Here is a 20,317-nt window from a genome sequence, read left to right on the forward strand (position 1 = left end):
GAATGATTGAAACCTATTGTAATAAATCTGTACTTTGTGAAATGTTACAGGAAGATGATGGAGGTGTGTGGAGATGCAGAGAATGGCTTGGCTTCAGAGCTGATGCAACACGAGCTACAGCTGGAAAAGGACGTCTTGGACCCTCTGAGCCAGCTCGCGGAGGTCAGGAACACGCTCAAATATTATGTTTCAATGGACTGTACTGTCATTGCATTTTTTATTATATACCGTAATATTTTGTTTCTAGATATTCTACTGTTTCAAAGCTGTTCTGTTTAGTATTATTCTTGCTTTTAGTGTGATAATTACTTTGCGTTCAAATTGTGTTTCACTTCCACTTAGACACTCATTATTGATTTGTGAAGGGGAAAAAACAGATAAAAACTATTCTTAAAGCGAGCATAAAATCTGAATAATTCAATGAAAAATGTGCAAAATGTACAGATGTATAGAGTTGTTGAACAAGACTGCTTTTGTAGGCTCTGATGAATGTTGAAGCAGTGACAAAGAGTGTATTTCTTGCAAGAAATGGGTCCAGCTGGGTTTCCAACTGCATCTCCCCTAAATTTCTCCCCTAATTTCCTTTACAATAGATTTTTTGCAAGGAAATTAGGAATAATGGAGACATGACTTTTCATAAGGATGAGAATGATTTCTCTGAAATGAATTCCCTCTACCATATTATTCAAAAAGAAAATGTATGTTTATTATTGTGGATTTTTTAAAATATATTTTTAATTTTATCTATTGACAACTTTTCATCTTGTTTTTAAACATATTTATAGGTGGACATCCCCAACATCCTCAAGCAAAGGAAACAGCTGGCCAAACTAGTGTTAGACTACGATTCTGCTCGAGCTAGGTCACTTTAAATATTTCTACTGCTGATTATCTCTTTCTTCTTTTATAACTTATTCTCTAAAAGTCCTCCTATCTTTTGTATCTCAGATGGTTGCAGGCAACCAAGTCCATAATCTCAGGAACTAACACCCAAGCACTGACGGCCAAAGCGGACCTGCTGAAGGAGGAGATGGATGAAGCCATGAACAAAGTGGAGCTCTGTAAGGTACTTGAAGGCATCCATCTTTGTACATATCACCATGGTAACATTACCCCAGTCTCTTGTACCACGGGTCAGTAGGACGGCTTGAGGTTAACTACCACTCATTTACTTTTAGCACTGAAATTTGAGAACTGTAGTCATCTCGGAAAATGTATGGCTTGTTAAATATCTTGGAATGCTGAAGTGACAGGTCAGGGGGATTGTGGGAAATTAGTGGTTGTTTTTAAATGATGCAAGGAATTCCTAGTACAGTGGTTTGTAAACACAGTGCATCGTGAATTTAGACTTCCATGTATGAAAACTTGTCCTGCTCCAGTACAGATACATTGTTTAAAATTAAATAAGTTTGCTGTTTTCTATGGGCTTCAAATTATAAAATGTTTTATTGTCCGAGAATCATGAAGTTGGCATGCTAGTTGTTGTTAGTATTACCATGACAGCAAAACTTTACTGTTTTATATATAATACTAACTAATAGCTGAATAACAACTAGCCTGTCTACCAGTTACCACTAATATGTGGTCCATAGACTAAAGTGATACCGAATTTGGATTTGGATTACCGCCAAATCTATACCAGGTCTCATTGAGGGCTGAACTGGTATAAAATAGGACTAAACCATGACTAAACAAGGATGTGTCCAAAGGCAAACGGTAACAAAATATATGTACAGTGGTCCCTCGTTTATCGTGGGGGTTACGTTCTAAAAATAACCCACAATAGGCGAAATCCACGAAGTATCAGCTTTATTTTTTACAATTATTATATGTTTTGCAGCTGTAAAACCCCTCACCACACACTTTATACACTTTTCTCAGAAAGGTATTAACATTTTCTCACATTTCTGTTTAAACACTCTCAAAGTTCAAACCTTCGAAGGCGCAGAACGTTTCATCGACATTGTGGGTTTTGTCGGGGAGAAAACGATCCAACATTTATGTGAATTTGTCTGAACACATTCTGTGCTGTACAGGAGACACGGCACGGAGGAGACTGATGGACAATGGTCTACAGTCCCTTAACCAATCAGGACGCAGAACACAATGATGGACATGATTTACAACTGAGGAATCAAGGCTGGCAATGACAGAGTAGAATTGTGATGCGGCCCCAGAGTACCACCTAAAGAAACCTGCAAATTATACCAAATTATGAAAACCACTGCCCTTGTAAACAAAGTCAGTTCTAGTTTCTAACCTTTTATGTAACTCCTCGACCCGGAGCCCTCTGACCCAGTAGTATGTCCACATGAGACTAAACAGCCCCGTCAGCAATGTGTGTGTGTGGACATGTATTTATCACATTGTGGGGACTAAAATCTGTACACACACACTTACGTCATGGGGACCTGGGTTAAAATAGGGTTAAATAGGTTAAGGTTACGGTTAAGGTTAAGATTAGGCAAGTAGTATTTATCGGTAAGATTAGGATCAGTCTCAGAAAATCGAGTCAATATAAGATCCCCAAATAGCATGGAAACCCAACATAAGAGTGTGTGTGGTCAGCTGTAAGCCCCGTTAAGTCCAGGAAGCATGGGGCCTTGTGCTTCCTCCTCCTCTCCTCTCCTTTCCTCTCTTCTTTTCTCTTAGTCCCATCGAGCACTGCCAAGAGCGCAGATTAATGACCCAAAGTGCTGTGGATTAGCCTAACCACTGGTGCTCCAACTGGTGCCATCTGAAATACTCATTAGTTGCTTTGTATTGCATCAGTAAATGTCCTGTATTATGTGTCATTCAGGCTTTTTGAATTACTTTAAACACCTTAATGTTGGGATTACCTGTAGTACTACAAAAAATACCTTAGTTGGCCCTAAACAATGTCTACTCAGGGTAAAATGGCTTAGCTGTTCAGATGCGAAAGTGAAGATGAAAGTGCATGGACTTTAATAAACACAAAGTAGCTTATTTGAGTAGGACGACCTCACAAATGTCATTTATTGAATTTATTGAATTTATTGAAGTTTATCTAGTAATTTTTGTGACAGGCCTTTGGAAACAAATAAGGCTGCAACTACCAATTATTTTAGTAGTTGACTAGTCACGGTTATTACTGTTGTAGATTGAGATAAAAAAAAAAAAAAAAAAAAAAGCTTTTGACCAAATAAAGGTTGAAATGGATAGAGAATACATAGATAATATTTACAAATAAATATTATCATTGACTACATGCAGAAATGTTTAATTACTTTTTGACATTTTGATTTTGATGCCAATGGTCTTTTGATGTGTTTTAGGGTATTTATTGTGCAAAATACAATTATGATTATTTTAATAGTTGACTATAGTAGGGTTGTCTAAAATATCAAAAACAAGATACTAAATTATACTAAAACTAGTATCAAAAGTGGATACTCATTTGAGCAAGTATCAATACTAAGAAGTCCCATTCCCAGTCCCGGTATTGAGTATCAAGTCTATTCCTTGGTGTCAAAGTCAAGTTTGAAATTTTAATATTGTACTAACACCAGACTCTTGTTGCAATTCAAATTAATTGTCACAACCCGAGACAAACCAACTACTTTTGTTACTAAACCAAATATGATTGCAACAAAATACAACTCCAGGTATGTTTTTGACAATAACGTTATAACGTGTCTCTTTAAATATGTGTTTTTATGCTTATAGGACCAGCTGGCAGCAGACATGTACAGTTTCTCATCCAAAGAAGGGGACTATGCCCGCTACTTTGTCACAGTAAGTCTTGTACTCTCTGTGGGAGCGTGTGCAGCTGTGACAAGGAACACAGGCCTGGCTTGTCGCTCTTGTTTATTTAGCAGCCGTGTACTTTTTTATGACCCTTCTTATGTGGTCACAAACACACACACATACACACACTCACACTCACTCACTCTGACTGTCTCTCTGTTTCCTGCAGCTTTTAGAGGCCCAGGCCGACTACCACCGAAAGTCTTTGACAGTTCTGGAGACAGTGCTGCCCACCATTCAAGCCCAACAAGGTATAACCATGGACTGTATATATAAATGGACTGACCTAACCTGCTAACCACTGCTTTCCAAATAGGAAGTGAGCAAGGGCGTGCTTCTGGCTCCAATTCACTTTCTATTGAAAAACTGTCACACCTCTCACCTCTTCTGAAGCATGAAATTGCACTGAAACCAATTTTTAAACCATGAATTCATTATTCATGTCCTGACTGAACTGAGTCTAAATCAGGTCAAAACAGAACTGGATCTTCCCCCAAGGCAGAACTAACCAAACCAGTTCTAAATCATTGTAAAGCATAATTAAAAATGACTGAAATGTGTTTAAAAAGGGACAAAAAGACTGAAACCACATTAAAGCAGCTCGGAATTATGCGAAATATGTTTTGATGTAATTTGAAGGAATTTTATAAATAAATATACTCTATGTATTTGAAGCCATTGGAATTATATTTTCTCAGTCCCAGTCCCAAAAAATAATATAAATTAAAAACTATAATTCCTATTTACTTGATTTTGGTTATCTGGGGGGGAATGTGACACACTGGTTGGAATTTACAGGTTGTATAAGTCACATTTTAACATTTTACAAGTTTTAAGTTTTTTCAAAGGTGGAATAACTTTACCATGTTGGTTGTACTGTTACACAGTTAGGTTTGTTGCAAATAAGAGACGTCGGGTGTTAAGGGGTTAACCTGTCAAATATGTCAATACAAAAGTGCTACTGTGGGCTTTACTAGGGCTGACCTCCTGGTTTGTTTACACCTTATTCTCAGTCGGCATTTTCTCCTTCCTGTTTTGGTGCTGCCACTTTAAACATAGACTTTCCTGTTAGTCCCTCAAGTGTAAGCGCTAGTTCCAGGAGTTTTATTTTACTAAGCAGAGTCCTGTAGTTACATCACCCTGGTTTGTTTTGGTAGGCACTGGGCTCCTACCGTGCGGTTAATATTAAAGAATAGTCCTTTGTCTTCACTCCAATCATTTATTTGTCCTGCCATCTTTCTGTGGTATTTTGTTCTGTGAGTATATTTTTTTTCTGCGCTAACATGTGGTCTAGAACAGTCGGCTTTGGTTTATCAGCATGTGGGGATGACTCACAAACTCCATACATGCCCCCCCTCCACTCCCTCTCCTCCCCCACCTGGCCTGTGCCCTCTCCCCCATTCACACAATCCCTGTAGCATTTCTATCCACCAAAGACACAACACAAACATATGGTTAGTATAAATTTTATAGCTCCCTGTGGTTCAAATGATGACTAAAAAAGTGCTCCAGACCTTGTTGACTCACAGATCTGTCATTTAAAAGTCCGTAGTGCAACAGTTCTGGTGAAAGGTCAGCCGTTTGCTTGTCTCCATGGAGATGTTATGGCTTTTCCTGGAATGTTCGGCAGTATGGCATTAAACATTTCTATCTCCGTGGAAACAAGAAGGCGATCCACCGGGCAAAGTTATGGGTCAGAAGAGTCGAGTTTGCTCATAGTAAGAATGTTTTGTTTTCAAGGTATTCTTTTGCAATAAAACACCTAATGGAATAAATGCAAGTTTAATGCCATAGTATAGAACATTCCAGGCAAAGCAGTAACATCTCAATGGACACTAAAAGTTACATAGTGCATCTTTAACCACTTACAAGTCTAGAGACCAGTTAACAAGAGCCAGGAAAATGGACAGCAGCACCTACCCATAAGAAAAGGGTTGGATTTTAAATGTAAGAGTTCAAACAAACAGCTGTTTGTAGTATAATGTGCTCTGGATGTGCACAGACTCTTGGACGGAGAAGCCGGCGTTTGGCACAGGGCTGGAGGAGCACCTGAAGAGAAGTGGGAGGGAGATCGCTCTGCCCTTAGAGGCCTGTGTCATGATGCTGCTGGAGACCGGCATGAAGGAGGAGGTGAGGAAGAGAATACTAATGCTTCTAATGGAACCCACTTATTACTGTGTGATGCAACAAGAAAGCAATCATTTAGTCACAGTGTTCAACAATGCATTTTGAGCCTGTTGCCTAATATACTGGGTCAACATCAGTTTTTATTTAAGAAAAAAAAGAATACTTGAAGTGGAGATTGAAGTTCAGATGGAAACTGAGTGAATGCATAACAATAAATGGCACTTTATTTTCCTGCATGCACGATAATAACACGGTAACTGTATAGAAATAACATGTCTTTTTAAGTTAATATGGTAGTTTCATGGTAATTACTTTCTTTAATTGCTAATAATATGATTAAACCCTAACCAGAACCAAGTATGTAGACCGTTAATGACCCGAAAACATTTTTAATATGATCTTGGTAATAATATAGAATCAGGGCTATAAAATGCATTTAACTCTTATCATACTTTCCTGCCCTAATATTTGTTATTATAAAACACAAATCAATAGGAGAAAAAAAAAGCAGGCATAAAAAAGTATATCTAGATGTAGATGTACTCTACCAGTCAAAACTTTGGACACACCTTCTCACTGTACTCTCTACATTTCATTATGGGAAACATGAAATATATGATGCAGGATATATGGAGTTATGTAGCAAAAAAGAGAAATAACTCAACTATATAACTTTTATCTTTTATATTCAAATCCTCAAAGTAGCCACCCTTTGCTTTGTCCAAATCTCTGCAAAACCTTGGCCTTCTCTCAAAGATTTCACAATGAAGTTCTCTGAAATGGTTTTCAGTTCACAGGTGTGCCTTGTCAGCGTCAAGAGATGCTAAAAGTGCAAACCAGTGCCCAAAGCGAAGGGAGGCTTTTTGAGTTATTTTGAGTTTACTTTTTGTTTACTACATTCCATATGCGTCTTTCATACTTTTGATGGCTTTAGTGAGAATCTATAAATGTAAATAGTCATGGAAATAAAGAAAAAAATGAAAAAGTGTGTCTAAACTTCTGCCTGGTAGTGTATTTATATTCAAGATGTTTGTTAAGGATGTGTTTATTAGACATCAAATGCAACAAATGGGGAAAAAAGGAAAAAAATCAGCTATTTTATATTTTTCTTTTATGGATTTGGCTCGGAGTGGGGAAATTCTTGCTTATTTTTATTCTGAACAAACACTAACCCCAATTTCTGCTCAAGTTCTACTAAAGTCCTAGTCTTACTAAATGTGTATTCGGTCAATGTTTAACCCTCGCCTTACCCTGTCTGTGAGAAGTGCTGCGGTCACCCTTTGTAGTCACATGCTCTCCTGCTTGTGACATAACCGCCTGTTGTTTATTCACATCTGAAGTCTAAACCAGTGTAAACGGGAAGCACTTTTGTGTCCGCTCACAAGATTTATACTATGGACTCCTCCCGCCCTAAACACAATGGGGCAGACTTGTCTCCTGGTCGTTAATCAGATTGTGGTTGCTACATAGAAAGTGTATGTGTGTAGGGGACTTGTATTCTGTATTGTGCGTCAAAGCAAAGGGTTTATTATGACTCAATGCAAAGGGTTCATTATGCGCAGCTGGTCTAGTTTATATTGTAGCTATTTGATAAAGTGCTTATGTGTAATGAGTACATGTGTGTCTGTGTCTGTGTGTGGGGGGAGTACATTTAAATGGTTGTACTTTTTGTTGATTATTGTGTGTTTGTTGTCTATGCAGGGTCTGTTCAGAATAGCAGCCGGAGCATCGAAGCTAAAGAAGCTAAAGGCGGCGCTGGACTGCTCCACGTCGCAACTAGAGGAGTTTTATTCTGACCCACACGCTGTAGCTGGTATAAAAACATGATGTACTATTATACGTGTGCACTACCTGTCAAAAGTTTAGACACACTTTCATCAATTTTTCATCTATGTTTTTTCTTTATCTTCATGATTATTCTCACTGAAGGCATCAAAACTATGGACGATATATAAAATTTACAATAAAGCAAGGGTGGATACTGTCAGGAATTTGAATCTAAAATATATTTTAAAAAATTATTTCTTTTTTTTTTGTTTGCTACATAATTCCATACAACTTACTTCATACATTTGAGACATTCCACGTTTATATAAAATGTAGAAAGTAGTAAAGGTGTAGATTGGTTGTGTAGATTCGTGAGTTTCAGAGTGATTATCAATTAACAATTAACAATTCAAAACAAAATATTTTATCTTTTAGTACCCAAAATCTCACCAATCTGTGGCTTCCTGTTCTATAATATTTCATTTAGAATTATTAATTGCCATGACAACTGTCCTAATCTTTCATCATTCTGAAACCCATGGATGAATGCAAACATAATTTATGATTCATATTAAAGGTGCACTAAGTAACTTTTCTAGTCGACTATGGTCTGTCTGTGTCCAATGAAATGTTATTACCGTTTGCCTGCAATATTTCACAGCATGGCATTAAACTCATCTGTTTAGTTGTTCCTAAAAATGTTTGAAAAACACAAATTTACCTACTGTGAGAGAGTGAGCCTCTTCACAGATCTGACCTGTAAATTATCCTGGTTGTGTCAGCTCCTTTACTCCATGGAGACAGACAAGTTTAATGCCATATTGTGGAGGCAAAGTAATCCCTATAGTAGACCATCTTACCGGAAAGTTATATAGTGTACTAGTGTCAACAACAACAACTTACAAACTATCTAGCTCCTACCTATTTTGTGTTTTTTTTTTTCTTTTTTTTTCTATTTGAATTAAAATAGATTGGTGTGAATCCAGTTTTTGTCAGTTAAATCTCTGAAAAACACCAAAATGGAAAAATAGGGGAAGTGAAACGTCTATAAGTTGCATAATATGTTTTGAATAAAGATGTATATTTAAAGCAATGACACAAATCAACCAAATCTAAATAGAAAAGGTCTTATGATGCTGCTGTAATTGAAGGAAGTATCAGAATTCCTGTCTTGGCTCCTAAAGACTGCCTCCTTTCAGCACAAATGAACCCTTGCTTGTATTTTCCATGAAACAGTAGCGTGGCTGGGAAACGTCAAGCGCGTGTCTGTGATTTTTTTGTGTTTTTAGGAGCGCTGAAATCCTACCTGCGGGAACTTCCAGAGCCGCTAATGACCTACCAGCTCTATGACGACTGGATCCAGGCGTCGAGGCAAGGCACACAGACATGTCCGCAAATAATGGAGACTTATAAATGAGTGGATATGGTACTAAAGATTTATTATTTATCTTTTAGTGTGTCCGATCCAGATAAGAGGCTACAGGCTCTGTGGGTTGTGTGTGACAAGCTACCAAAGAACAACAAAACCAATTTTAGGTCTGAATGGCTTTTTTTTTTGCTCTTGTTTTTTGTATTTTTAGTAACCGTGACAACCAAAAGTGGATGGAATAAGAGTACAGTATGGATATGTGTGTGTGTATTTTCTCACAGGTATTTAGTGAAGTTTCTTGCAAAGTTGGCCCAAGACAGTGAAGTCAACAAGATGAATGCCAGTAACATCGCCATTGTGCTGGGACCCAACCTGCTCTGGGCCAAAACAGAAGGGTAAGAGTGACACAGTGAGTTAAATGATTATTATTAAAGCAAGGTGGATCATAAGACATGTTATACTTAACGCCACCGATTATGATATATGCATAAACTATTAGTCAGTTTAATTTTGTACTGGCTAGCATGTATAATTAGCCACTAAATGTTGCAAATTATAATTATAACAAATTAGCATTAGCGCTAATACATTTTTTAGTAGGGATGGATGGACGATGAATCTGTTCCGATATCTATTTCAGAGAGATTTCCCAGATATCAGAATTGGTTCAAAGTTGAAATTTTTCAAAGATGTCCCAGTCTCTGTGCGCCCATGTGTTACTCCCAGTCTGCAAATATCAATTATCAGCCACAGCAACAAGTCCTACGAATATCAAATATTTGTATCAGCTCAAAAAAAAAAAAAAATCTATATCAGTTAAAATTTTTAGTATACAAAAATATTATTTATTAATTATAATCTTAATAATTTACTTTTATTTTAATCTGACAGTGGTCAAGTGATCACTTAAATGTAGGAGCTATCAAAATTCACCACAAACTTAAACTATATCACAAACTACAACATCATTACATTCTTTATTTACACAGGACCCTGGCTGAGATGGCTGCTGCTACTTCTGTGCATGTGGTGGCCATCGTGGAGCCCATCATCCAGCACGCTGACTGGTTCTTCCCAGAGGGTATGTCCTCGCTCACCTCAACAACATCCTCCTAATCTCAAACTCTTATCTCCACTAATCAAATCCACTGCAGAAATATATTGTAGTTCTCTGTGGGAAAATTCTGTAGAATGAATGGACATATGGCCTTGTTTTTGAACACTGAATGAGAGCATGTGTCTAGACTTGATGTTTTGCCATTTCTTTGTCCTGGTCTCGCCAAACATGTGTAACTGCTTGTTCAGCGGTAACATCTGTCTTAATTTAGTCATCAAATCTGCTCTTTTGTTTGGGCTACACATTACACCAACAGTTTAAATGTTTCTCTACAGGAAACGAGGAATAAAAATGACATTTATATATATATTTTTACTGTTAAGGAGGGTTCAAATAGTGCTGAGACCGATTGCTAGATTACACAAATGTGCAAAGATGACATATAAAATCTCTCCAGGCATGTTTTAGATGAGGGAACATGATCATGCATAATACCTTGTTAAAATGACGTTCTATCATCATTAGCTTGGTCAAAGTTGTTTTCGATTGTTTCATACCGGTTTCAGTAATCGTGTATTGTCTTGCATTTGAGCCTTAAATGTTCAAAAAATGTGTCTCCACCCACTTACTTAGGTCATACAAGTAAGGTTCAAAAATGTAACAGACATTTTTCAACAATAAAAGAAATGGAGCTTCTCAGTTCTTCCGTTTTGGACAAGAAGTCACTGGACCAGTTTTAATACCATTTACCTGAAAAAACACAATGCATCTTCTTTACTGTTACTGTTTAATTGCATTCTGATTGAGGCTGTTCTAAATGTTGCTTTACCTCCTTTTCACAGATGTTGAGTTTAATGTATCAGGCATGTTTGCGATGCCCACCCCTGCGTCCAACCACAACAACCACCTGGACTATGAGAGTGGTACCATCGAGAGGAAGAGGCCCGGCAGCATGGTGGGGCCAGAGAATGATACAGCGCGCAAAGACAAGTGAGATCTGCCTCCTGCTGTGTGAAAAGCTGCTCTTTAGTATTAATCGCTTACTATTGATCTTGAAAACTACTGAGGTGATTTTGCTTTCAAAGAAGGCATTGGATTATGTGGTTATGATCATTGTTAACATGGTTTTCATATTTTTACTGACTACAACAAAATCAAAAGTGATGATAACTAAATTTAACATAAAACTATGACTAAAAGTAGATGTTTTGTCAGATAATAAAAACTAAACATGAATGAATAAAAGGAACAAGTGGAAACTAGAGCCAAGTTCCACTTTTCAATCCCAGAGCCCCAAACTAGAGCATAAACAAAGTCACTGCCCTGACAACATGTCTGTACATGTGCACATGAAGCAACATAATACAATTTCTCATAGTATAAAATATATTTTGACTAAAACTATTATGAAGTTAGTCAACTAAATTAGCATCACATTTCTGTAGACTTAAACTAAAAATAATTACAATTACAATCAAAATGAATGTAAAAAATGTGTAATTGTACTATAGAAAAAAAAAAAAGCTGATAATCCCATGCCTCCTCCTCCTCTCGCTCTAACTTGATCTGGTGATTGTTTGGTGGTGGGTCTGATCATGTTCTAATCACTGCTGGTGTCCTCTCTCTGTGTGTCTGCTCTCTCTGCTCCTGCTGTAGCCCTCCTAAGCACTCGGAGCACACGCTGCGTAGAGCCAGTAACACCATAGGTAGAAAGCAGCACACGTCCCCTGCCTTCCAGCCCCCCCTGCCCCCTGTGGAGCCTGGGGGACAGGGTCAGGGACAGGGTCAGGGGGAGCAGCCATCCCCTCCGCACACAGGGGCCCTGGGGCCCGACTCCCAGCAGAGCCTGGCCCAGAGCCTGGCAGCTCTGGCTGCAGCTCAGCAGCTCCTCGCACAGCACACAGAGGAGCTCAGGTAAGAGGTCTGCTCATGGCTCTTGTTGGTGCTCCTGTCACTGCTCCTGTCACTGCTCCTGCCACTGTTCCTGTCACTGCTCCTGTCACTGTTCCTGTCACTGCTCCTGTCACTGTTCCTGTCACTGCTCCTGTCATTGGCTACTGCTTTATCTGAGCTTTTGTTCACTGTATTAATGTTAAGGCCGCATGACTTTAGAGATCTGATTGCAGCTCTTTTGACAAGTGTTGCAGCTGCAATTAGATATGCAAATTATTTTAAAATCATTTACGAAGTTCACAGTGGCAGTGCATGCATTTCACAATGGAAGATTTACATTTACCTTTTTTTTTAACCTAAATAACAGCATATTTTGTTGTTTGTAGTGAACATTCTATTACTCCATCATTTGCAATCGCTGCAATTTGATACTTCAGTTGCAATATTGTCCATCCGTTGATGATGTCCTGCAGTGATTAGTGCTTCTGTAGACATGTGTGTCCACTGAACAATACACTCCAGTCTGGGAGCCCCTCCTCTGCTCCTGCACCTGCTCCACAGCATTGAAATCAGCAGCACATCCACACTAGTGCTCCCAGATGACCTTGATACCTGGTGCCTCTTGTGTAAAAGCCCTTAGCGTGTGTAGCTCTATGAGGAGAATACTTTATAAATGTATTTAGTTGTAGTATGCTGAATACTTGCATTAAAATGCATTTTATTGCGTATTTCATTACATGATGATGAATTGTATTTGAATTGTATTTGTGTGGAGGCATTCTTGAGTGTTGTGCACATACTGTACTCTCAGATGAATCAAGGCCATTTCTGCTGATCTTAACTGCACTCACCACCTTTGATCTGAGCAGCACCAAGCCACATTTGGGGTCAGTGTTAAACTTGTAAAATGAACTGAAAGCTGAAAGAATTCTTGTTCTGTTCTTCTGTAGTAACCCCAAGCAGCGCGAGTCCACACTGCAGAGGAACGGCTCTGACAGAGGCTCTGACAGAGGAGGGCAGTTGAACACAGGGACGCCCGGGGCCGGACCCACGGGGCCCAGCCCACACATGATACGCAGAGGTATGTCAGCTAAAGATTCACGACACATCACTTCAATACATCACTACAATCATTCTGAGTTGGTTTTATTATTAGATCGGTGTTTAAAGGCGCTGTGTCGGATTTAAAAAATGTGAAAAAATAACTGTCTAAATAGTGGTCTAAACCTGTTTCTCATTTACCTAACGCATTCTGAGCATAGTAATTATTCACTGTGATGAGTTTATAAGAAATTTTCACAACTTTCACGGTAATGCTAACAACAACTAGCATACCAACGGCGCACCATTACTTTTTGGTTCGTAGACAATAAAAATAGTTCATAATTGGATGCAGACAGCCCACAGTGGTCTCATTTTGACTTTAAAGGCCAAAATGAGACCACTGTTTATCGGCACTGAGGCAAGACGAATTTTACACAATTACATTAAAATATAGGGTATAGGGTACAGTCAATAAACTTGTTGTAGTGGAAGTGAGTGTGACGTCACCCATAGCTTTCGGTCGCTAGCATGCTAGCAGTTGTAGTGGCTAATCTGCAAACAAAGACCATATTTGGGTCAATGCTTAGCAACAAGGCTGTCAGTCAACCTGTTGCTAACGCTAGCAGGAGCAACCGTTGGGAAAGAAAGCAACAGATTAGTAATAATTTTAATAATAATAATAATAATAATAATACATTGGTTTTATATAGTTATTTGCACGATAACTTAAAGATGCTTCACAATAGTGTAACACAAAACAAGGACACGACAAACAAAACTAGTAATGAGGAAGCAGTCATTTGTGGGGGGTTATAGGCTCTGAGGAAAAGATGAACTGTTATTAATGTTAATATCTTAATTTAGATACAAAATAATAAAATAAAAACCCCAGGATGATGTAGATGGGGTTCATAAAATGCTTGCGTGTAAGTCTCTCCATAATCTAGCACCAAAGTACATCTCCCACATGTTAGAGCCACATGAACCATCTCACACTCTGAGGACTTCAGGGACCGACCTCCTGCTGGTCCCAGAGTCAGGACTAAACATGGAGAATCAGAGTTTCAGTTTTATGCAGATAAAACCTGGAACAGTCTCCTGAAGATGTGAGACAGACCTCTACTTTGACAATGTTTAAATCCAGGCTCAAAACTGTTCTGTTTAGCTGCAAAAAAAACAAAACTGAAAGGGTTTTATTCTGCACTCTTCTCTTTAATGTTTATTTTATGATGATTATTTGTGATTATTGAAGTTTTGGTTTGTTGTACTATGATTATGAAATTTGCTATACAAATTAACTTACCTTGCCTTAATACACACATTTTAAGACCAAAATGACAAGCCTGATGGCATTAGTTACAGAGAGAGGGGCGGAGATTTGTCAGTAAAAGTCAATTGCAGTCAGGGCTTGAAGGAACCATTTAACATTCATGCTCACTTTGTGTTTGAAAGCTGTAGTTGAAACCAGAAGTTCACATACACTACATAAAAAGACACATACACTTTTTTCTCACTGTCTGACATGAAATTAGACTAAACATTTCCTGTTGTAGGTCAACTGGGATTACCAAAATTATTTCTATTTACTAAATGCCTGAAAAATGAGAGAAGTTTTCATTACTTTCTTCAAAGTCAGAAGTCAATACATTTCATTAATATTTTGGTACCATTATCTTTAAACTCTATGATGTGGGTCAATCGTTGTGTGGCAGGAATTTTGGCCCATCCTGACAGAACTAGTGTAACTGAGCCAAGTTTATAGACCACCTTACTCGCACATGCCTTTTCAGATCTGCACATACATTTTCATTTGGATTGAGATCAGGGCTTTGTGGTGGCCACTTCAAAACTATGGTCATTATGACCAAACAGTTCAGTTTTCCTTTTGTCTCCAAAATGTTAAGGTCAAACACCTTAACATTCCCTGTGTGCATTTGCAAACTTTAATCTGGCTTTTTTATGTTTCTTTTGGAATAATGGCTTCTTCCTGCAGAGTGGCCTTTCAATCCATGTCAGTACAGTCCTCGTTTCCTTGTGGATAATGACGCACTTTTACCAGCTTCAGACCAAAGCACGTTCATCTGTGAGACACAGATCACGTCTCCTTCCTGAGCAGTGTGATGGCTGGACATTCCCATGGTCTTTCTATTTGTGTATAATTGTTTGAACAGATGAATGTGGCACCTTTAGGGGCCCAGACATTGCACCCAAGGATGAACCAGATTTGTACAAGTCCACAATTCTCTTCCTGATATCTTGACTCATTTTTTTTTAACTTTCCCACGATGTTACACAAAGAAGCAGTGTATTTCAGGTGTGCCTTCAATACATCTACAGGTGTGTCTGTAATTAACTCAAATGTTGTCAATAAACCCATCTGAATCTTCCAAAGACATGACATCATCATCTGGGTCTCCCAAATAAAGCATAATAATTATAATTATTAATTGTTATTAAGTCATTACATTATTAAATTATTAATTGTTATTAAATTATTATGATTATTATTATTAAATTATAAAAGCATAGTAATCTTGCTGTGTGTAAATTTCTGGCTTTGAAGAAAGTAATGAAATATTGTCTAAAAACATCCTTCTCTCATTGTACTGGTTTTTAACAAATACAAATTATTTTGGTAATCCTAAAACATGTCAAAAAGCACATGTGTCTTTTTATATAGTGCATGTAAACTTCTGGTACTGTGTGTATGTATATATATATATATATGTGTCTACGGTACAGCCCCTTTAAAGTGTTGGCAGGTGAGAAGATGTTACTGTGGCTTTAAATTCATGTTAAACATTGTCATCATTTTTCAGGTACCAAGAAGCAGGCGCCCGCTCCTCCCAAACCCACCAACCCTCCCCCCAGCCAGCCCTGCACCCCCTCAAACTCCAACGCCTCACCTTCAGGCCCCGCCCAGCCCACGAGTCCCGGCAGCCGCCCCCAATGCAGCCACTCCCCCATGTCCCCTAGCCCCTCCCCCTCCTCTTCCCAGCCCAATGCCACCCCGCGACGCCACTCCAACAACCAAACCCCCATCCAAGCACCCAGCCACCCTCCTCCAGAACCCCCCACGCAGTCTACCAGCCCCACCCTCGCCCCTGTAACCACACCCGATCAGCCCAGCACTGAGCCCTCACCACCGGGTACCCCTACCCCTCCAGACACCCCTCCACCACCGACCTCCACCCTGGATGCCTCTGCTCCCTCCACCCTCTCCACCGGCTCCCTTCCTCGCCCGAGACCCGTGCCCAGGCCCAGGAACCGACCCACTGTGCCCCCGCCTCCCCAGCCCCAGAGCACATCAGGAGTACCCACAGATACCAACGGGATCTGCGCTGCCGCCTACAAAGTGATGGGTAAGATCCGCTGTCCTGACCTCCTCCCGACCCGATTGCATGTTATGGACCGTTCTAATGGCGGCGTGCTTTCTAACAGTGACCTAATAGTCTCTGCTTTATAACCTCCACAGATTAAAGAGGCTCTAGTCTCAGGTTTGTCCTAATCCACATTTGCTGCTTGCCTCTCTGCTTCTTATACTATATTTTACTGTCCGCTTTCATAATTAAGTTACCATTTACTTAACCCTTGCACTTGCCGCCTATGTCATTAACACACAACGAAAATTTCATCCAAAATGCCAAAAGGACAATTTATGCACAAGGAAGGAATTTTTCTAACAGTTAAAAATAAATATTGTAAAATTTTGATGACTTTTGGCCCTTGTTTGCATTATGATATCTTGGTAACAGTTAAGAAATTACCTCTACATATGCCATATCTGCTGCCCATGATGAACTAAAACTTTAAATCTTTCCCATTATTTTAATTTTGGTAAAGTAAATATAATGATTACATTTTACTACAATTACTACATTACTACTGCATTTTAGTAAAATTAGTAGTCTAACGTGTCATATGCACTTTAAGCATGAATTCTCCACAGATCTGGGCTATAATTTGGACTAGTGGTGCTCCCTGCTCCATAGAGATGAATGTTCCACAGTATTGCATTAAACATTTAAGTCAAAACAATACAATCTGCAATCATCCATAGTGGCCTCACCCTGAAAGATTACGTAGTGCTGTGCAGGTTTAATAAATATTAAATTAGCAACATGTTTTTCATTGATATTGACAACAGTTGATGGTTCAAACACACAATACAAATGTGAAGTAGTTAAAGCGTATCCCACTTAGAAATGCCCTCACACGTGACCTTGTGTCCAGGACAGGCCACATGTATAAATAATCATGTTTTAAAGTCATGTCTGAGTCAGCATGAATCTTCAAAAACTTTTATGTTCATAAATGACACACGGAGAACCTGCTGTTTTAAAGATTTCTCTTCTTATTTTCACATTTCCATCTTTTTGCCTCCACTGCTTGAAGCTGAGTGTTCTGTAGTATCTGGGAAAACAGCGCCTCCTGCTGTTCCATCACTGTCATGGCATTTTCTTTCCTTCAGCTCTTTTCAGTTGCAGTTTTGTTTTTGCTTCATGTTGGGAGATATCACTTGATGGCACTGTGGTCATTGTTGTTGTGGATGTTGTTTTTGATAAAAGAATCCAAATATGTTGTTATTTACATAAGAAAATACTACAGATGAGCTTCAAGTTTTGATTTAAAAGTAAAATTTTATGGTAATGCAAAAAATGTTCATAATCAAAATTCACCAACTGTTGGAATTCTGATCTTTTTATTGGAAAAGTTGGGTAATTTAGCTTTAAATTGAGTAAAATATCTGTACAGTCATAGCAACGTGGAGCAATAGCAGCACATAAAATAATTAGTCATCCTAAATGTTTGTAATAATAAAAGTACCTCTAAAATTCTGCTTTATTCTATTCCAGACCCTGCACTGTCCTTCAAAGGCTTGAGTCGGGTCTTTGTCCCGGATTTGGGCGTGGACCCATCGGCCCCGCCTCCCTCGCTGTCGCTAAGAGACTGTGAACTGGACACCGAGAGCACTGTGCTTTAACCACAACCTACCTGTGTCCTCCTCCTCCACCTGTCATCCGCCCTTGTACTTTCTTCACACAACTCACCTCTTCCGCTGCTCCTCTCAACTGTTCAGTTTAACCACAAGATTCTAACTTACGTATAGTCAATAATTTTCACAAACACATATCAAAATATTACCAACACCAACATACATGCATTTATATATATATACTCTAGTTACAGTTATCACAATTGAATCTTTAAAGAGGGGGTATTATGCAAAATTGATTTAATTTTTTTAGCTTTTTATCATGCTATAACATTGTTCCCTCATCAAAAACACGCCTGAAGAGGTTTTAAATGTCATCCATGCATCTAAATCCACGCTCCCACATGACTATTCTCCATAAATATACAAAAACATGATGTAAAACTGTACACAATATAAAATTTTCCAAACAAGAAAAGGTAATACGGTTAAATATGTTCTGTATAGATGTAAAATACCCCCTCTTTATCTACGCACTACCAACTGGACAAAAAATGGCCAAGAAACGGCCCTTGACAATCACGGCAACATAAAAAAAAGAAAAACTTGGGACATTGCGGTTATTTTTTAAATGTGTTTCTATGTTTTTTCGAAGGCCTTAAGAACGAAACTAATTTTACTTCATGATAAAGTGGGACAATAAGGTGAGCTTGTCAAACCAAAACTTTTCACGTGTCGCTGGTGACTGCAGGTATCCAGTCGTCTCCAACACTTTTTGTCTTGTATGTTGAAAAAAAAAAAATCTCGCTTTCTGTTGTATTTATTTATCAAAGAAAAGACATTCCCTGTGGCTTGACGTAATTAAAAATGCAGTCCTTAAAGGGTCTATATTGCACTATTTTTGACGTTTGTTATAATGCTTCCTCATCAAAAACATAGCTGGAGTTGTGTTTTGTTTCGTTCACATATTTTTTTAACACAAACCCTGCAGATTTTAGGGAAAACACCTTGTGATGTCACGTGGCAGTACAGGAAGTGCTCCGCCATGTAACTTCACTAGAATCATTTGGATGATTTTCAGTGAATGAAACAAAACACAACTCCAGGTCTGTTTTTGATGAAGTTCCAACATTATAATATGGCTTAAAGCTCACAAGAATCCATTTTGTGTAATATAGGCCCTTTTAATTGTAAATCATGCCTTAATAGACTTTACTGTAAGCTCAAAAACAGTGTTGCTTATGTTTTCAGGGAAGGAGATTCATGTGTATTTAAAATGGACTTGTGGTGTTCTGAGTTGCAGGGTTATATCCAGCCTAAGGAAAGATAAAAGTCAGTATTTGGTCAAAGGGCCGTGTTTTGAGTGAATGTAGTGACGACCTGGAGACTGATGATGCACTTAAGCTGGTCCGACTCTGCCACGCTTTTCTTTTACTTAGATATTTTTTGGATGAGTCTTTTGCGCTGAGCTGAGGACATGTCCGCGAGCCTCAGTAGTGACGTGCAGTAAGACTATGACAGGTCAATTGTGTATTTTCTCTTAGCCTCAGATACAATGCAGAGTTCAGGTTCCAGTACATGTCTTTATATGGTACTAATGAACTGAAATTGAAGAGATATTGAGCATTAATTATAACCCCTATCCTTATATGGTAATTCCTGTACCTAGCGGCCTTATTCCCTTCTAAAGAGCGCTTATTTGTCGAGGCTCTTGAACAAAAAGTCGAATGCTGCATTTTGGAGCTCTGTGCTTTGTATGTATGCTGTATGTGAGCGCAAACATGAATAAAACATGTCATATGGATGCTTGGTTATATTCATTTTCCAAAGAAATAAAGACTATACTGTGTAATATTGTGATGATGATTGTGACTTCTTTCTCGAATGTAAAGTGATATTAAGGAACAGACTCAATCCTCAACACCGATTCAAAAAAAAAAAAATTGATCTTTAGACAATAAAATATGATGAAAATATGAAAATTAAATCATAGTACTTTCTCTTTTATTGCCATGCGGTCTTATATCTGTGGTCCGTGTGTGTAAACTAGTCTATGTGTCTTATACTTTTTCTGATACAGCTCAAAATCATTCTAAAGATTCATTTCTGTGATTGACTTTTCTAGTACTGACATTAATACCTGCTAACCTGCATTCATTCTCTCCCCAAACTCTGTGATGGAAGTCTAGTTCAGTAGTCACAGCTGCCCTGACTGGCTCTGTCTTACTACCTACTATAGTCTGTCTATTTAATGCAAAATTAAAATAGATGGGTTACTTCTTGCACTGCTGTGACCACTGTGCCACTGAAAGCTTGGCAAATTAGTGCGACTATTTTAGAAGTGTCTGAGCCGCGC

At 38.5% G+C, this 20,317-nt stretch overlaps 1 protein-coding gene across 4 annotated transcripts in view; it reads left to right on the top strand.

Annotated features, from left to right (window-relative positions):
* Nucleotides 1-19,805, top strand: part of arhgap17a (Rho GTPase activating protein 17a) — a 43,362-nt gene extending 23,557 nt beyond the window's left edge. For 2 of the 4 annotated variants that reach the window (XM_033984629.2, XM_033984630.2), the window contains 16 exons: nt 51-162; nt 786-862; nt 949-1,066; nt 3,688-3,756; nt 3,938-4,019; nt 5,771-5,898; nt 7,597-7,708; nt 8,952-9,033; nt 9,118-9,198; nt 9,313-9,426; nt 10,021-10,112; nt 10,931-11,078; nt 11,745-12,002; nt 12,932-13,062; nt 15,845-16,387; nt 17,882-19,805. In XM_033984629.2, the coding sequence (XP_033840520.1) occupies nt 51-162; nt 786-862; nt 949-1,066; nt 3,688-3,756; nt 3,938-4,019; nt 5,771-5,898; nt 7,597-7,708; nt 8,952-9,033; nt 9,118-9,198; nt 9,313-9,426; nt 10,021-10,112; nt 10,931-11,078; nt 11,745-12,002; nt 12,932-13,062; nt 15,845-16,387; nt 17,882-18,009 (2,275 nt within the window). In that variant the 3' untranslated portion in view covers nt 18,010-19,805. Of the gene's footprint in view, nt 1-50; nt 163-785; nt 863-948; nt 1,067-3,687; nt 3,757-3,937; nt 4,020-5,770; nt 5,899-7,596; nt 7,709-8,951; nt 9,034-9,117; nt 9,199-9,312; nt 9,427-10,020; nt 10,113-10,930; nt 11,079-11,744; nt 12,003-12,931; nt 13,063-15,844; nt 16,388-16,500; nt 16,523-17,881 lie in introns of all 4 variants that reach the window. The other 2 variants (XM_033984632.2, XM_033984633.2) reach the window with 2 other exon arrangements.
* The last annotated feature ends 512 nt before the right edge of the window (nt 19,806-20,317 follow it).

Source organism: Periophthalmus magnuspinnatus, chromosome 19 (genome assembly GCF_009829125.3).
Source record: "Periophthalmus magnuspinnatus isolate fPerMag1 chromosome 19, fPerMag1.2.pri, whole genome shotgun sequence".
NCBI lineage: Eukaryota > Metazoa > Chordata > Actinopteri > Gobiiformes > Gobiidae > Periophthalmus > Periophthalmus magnuspinnatus.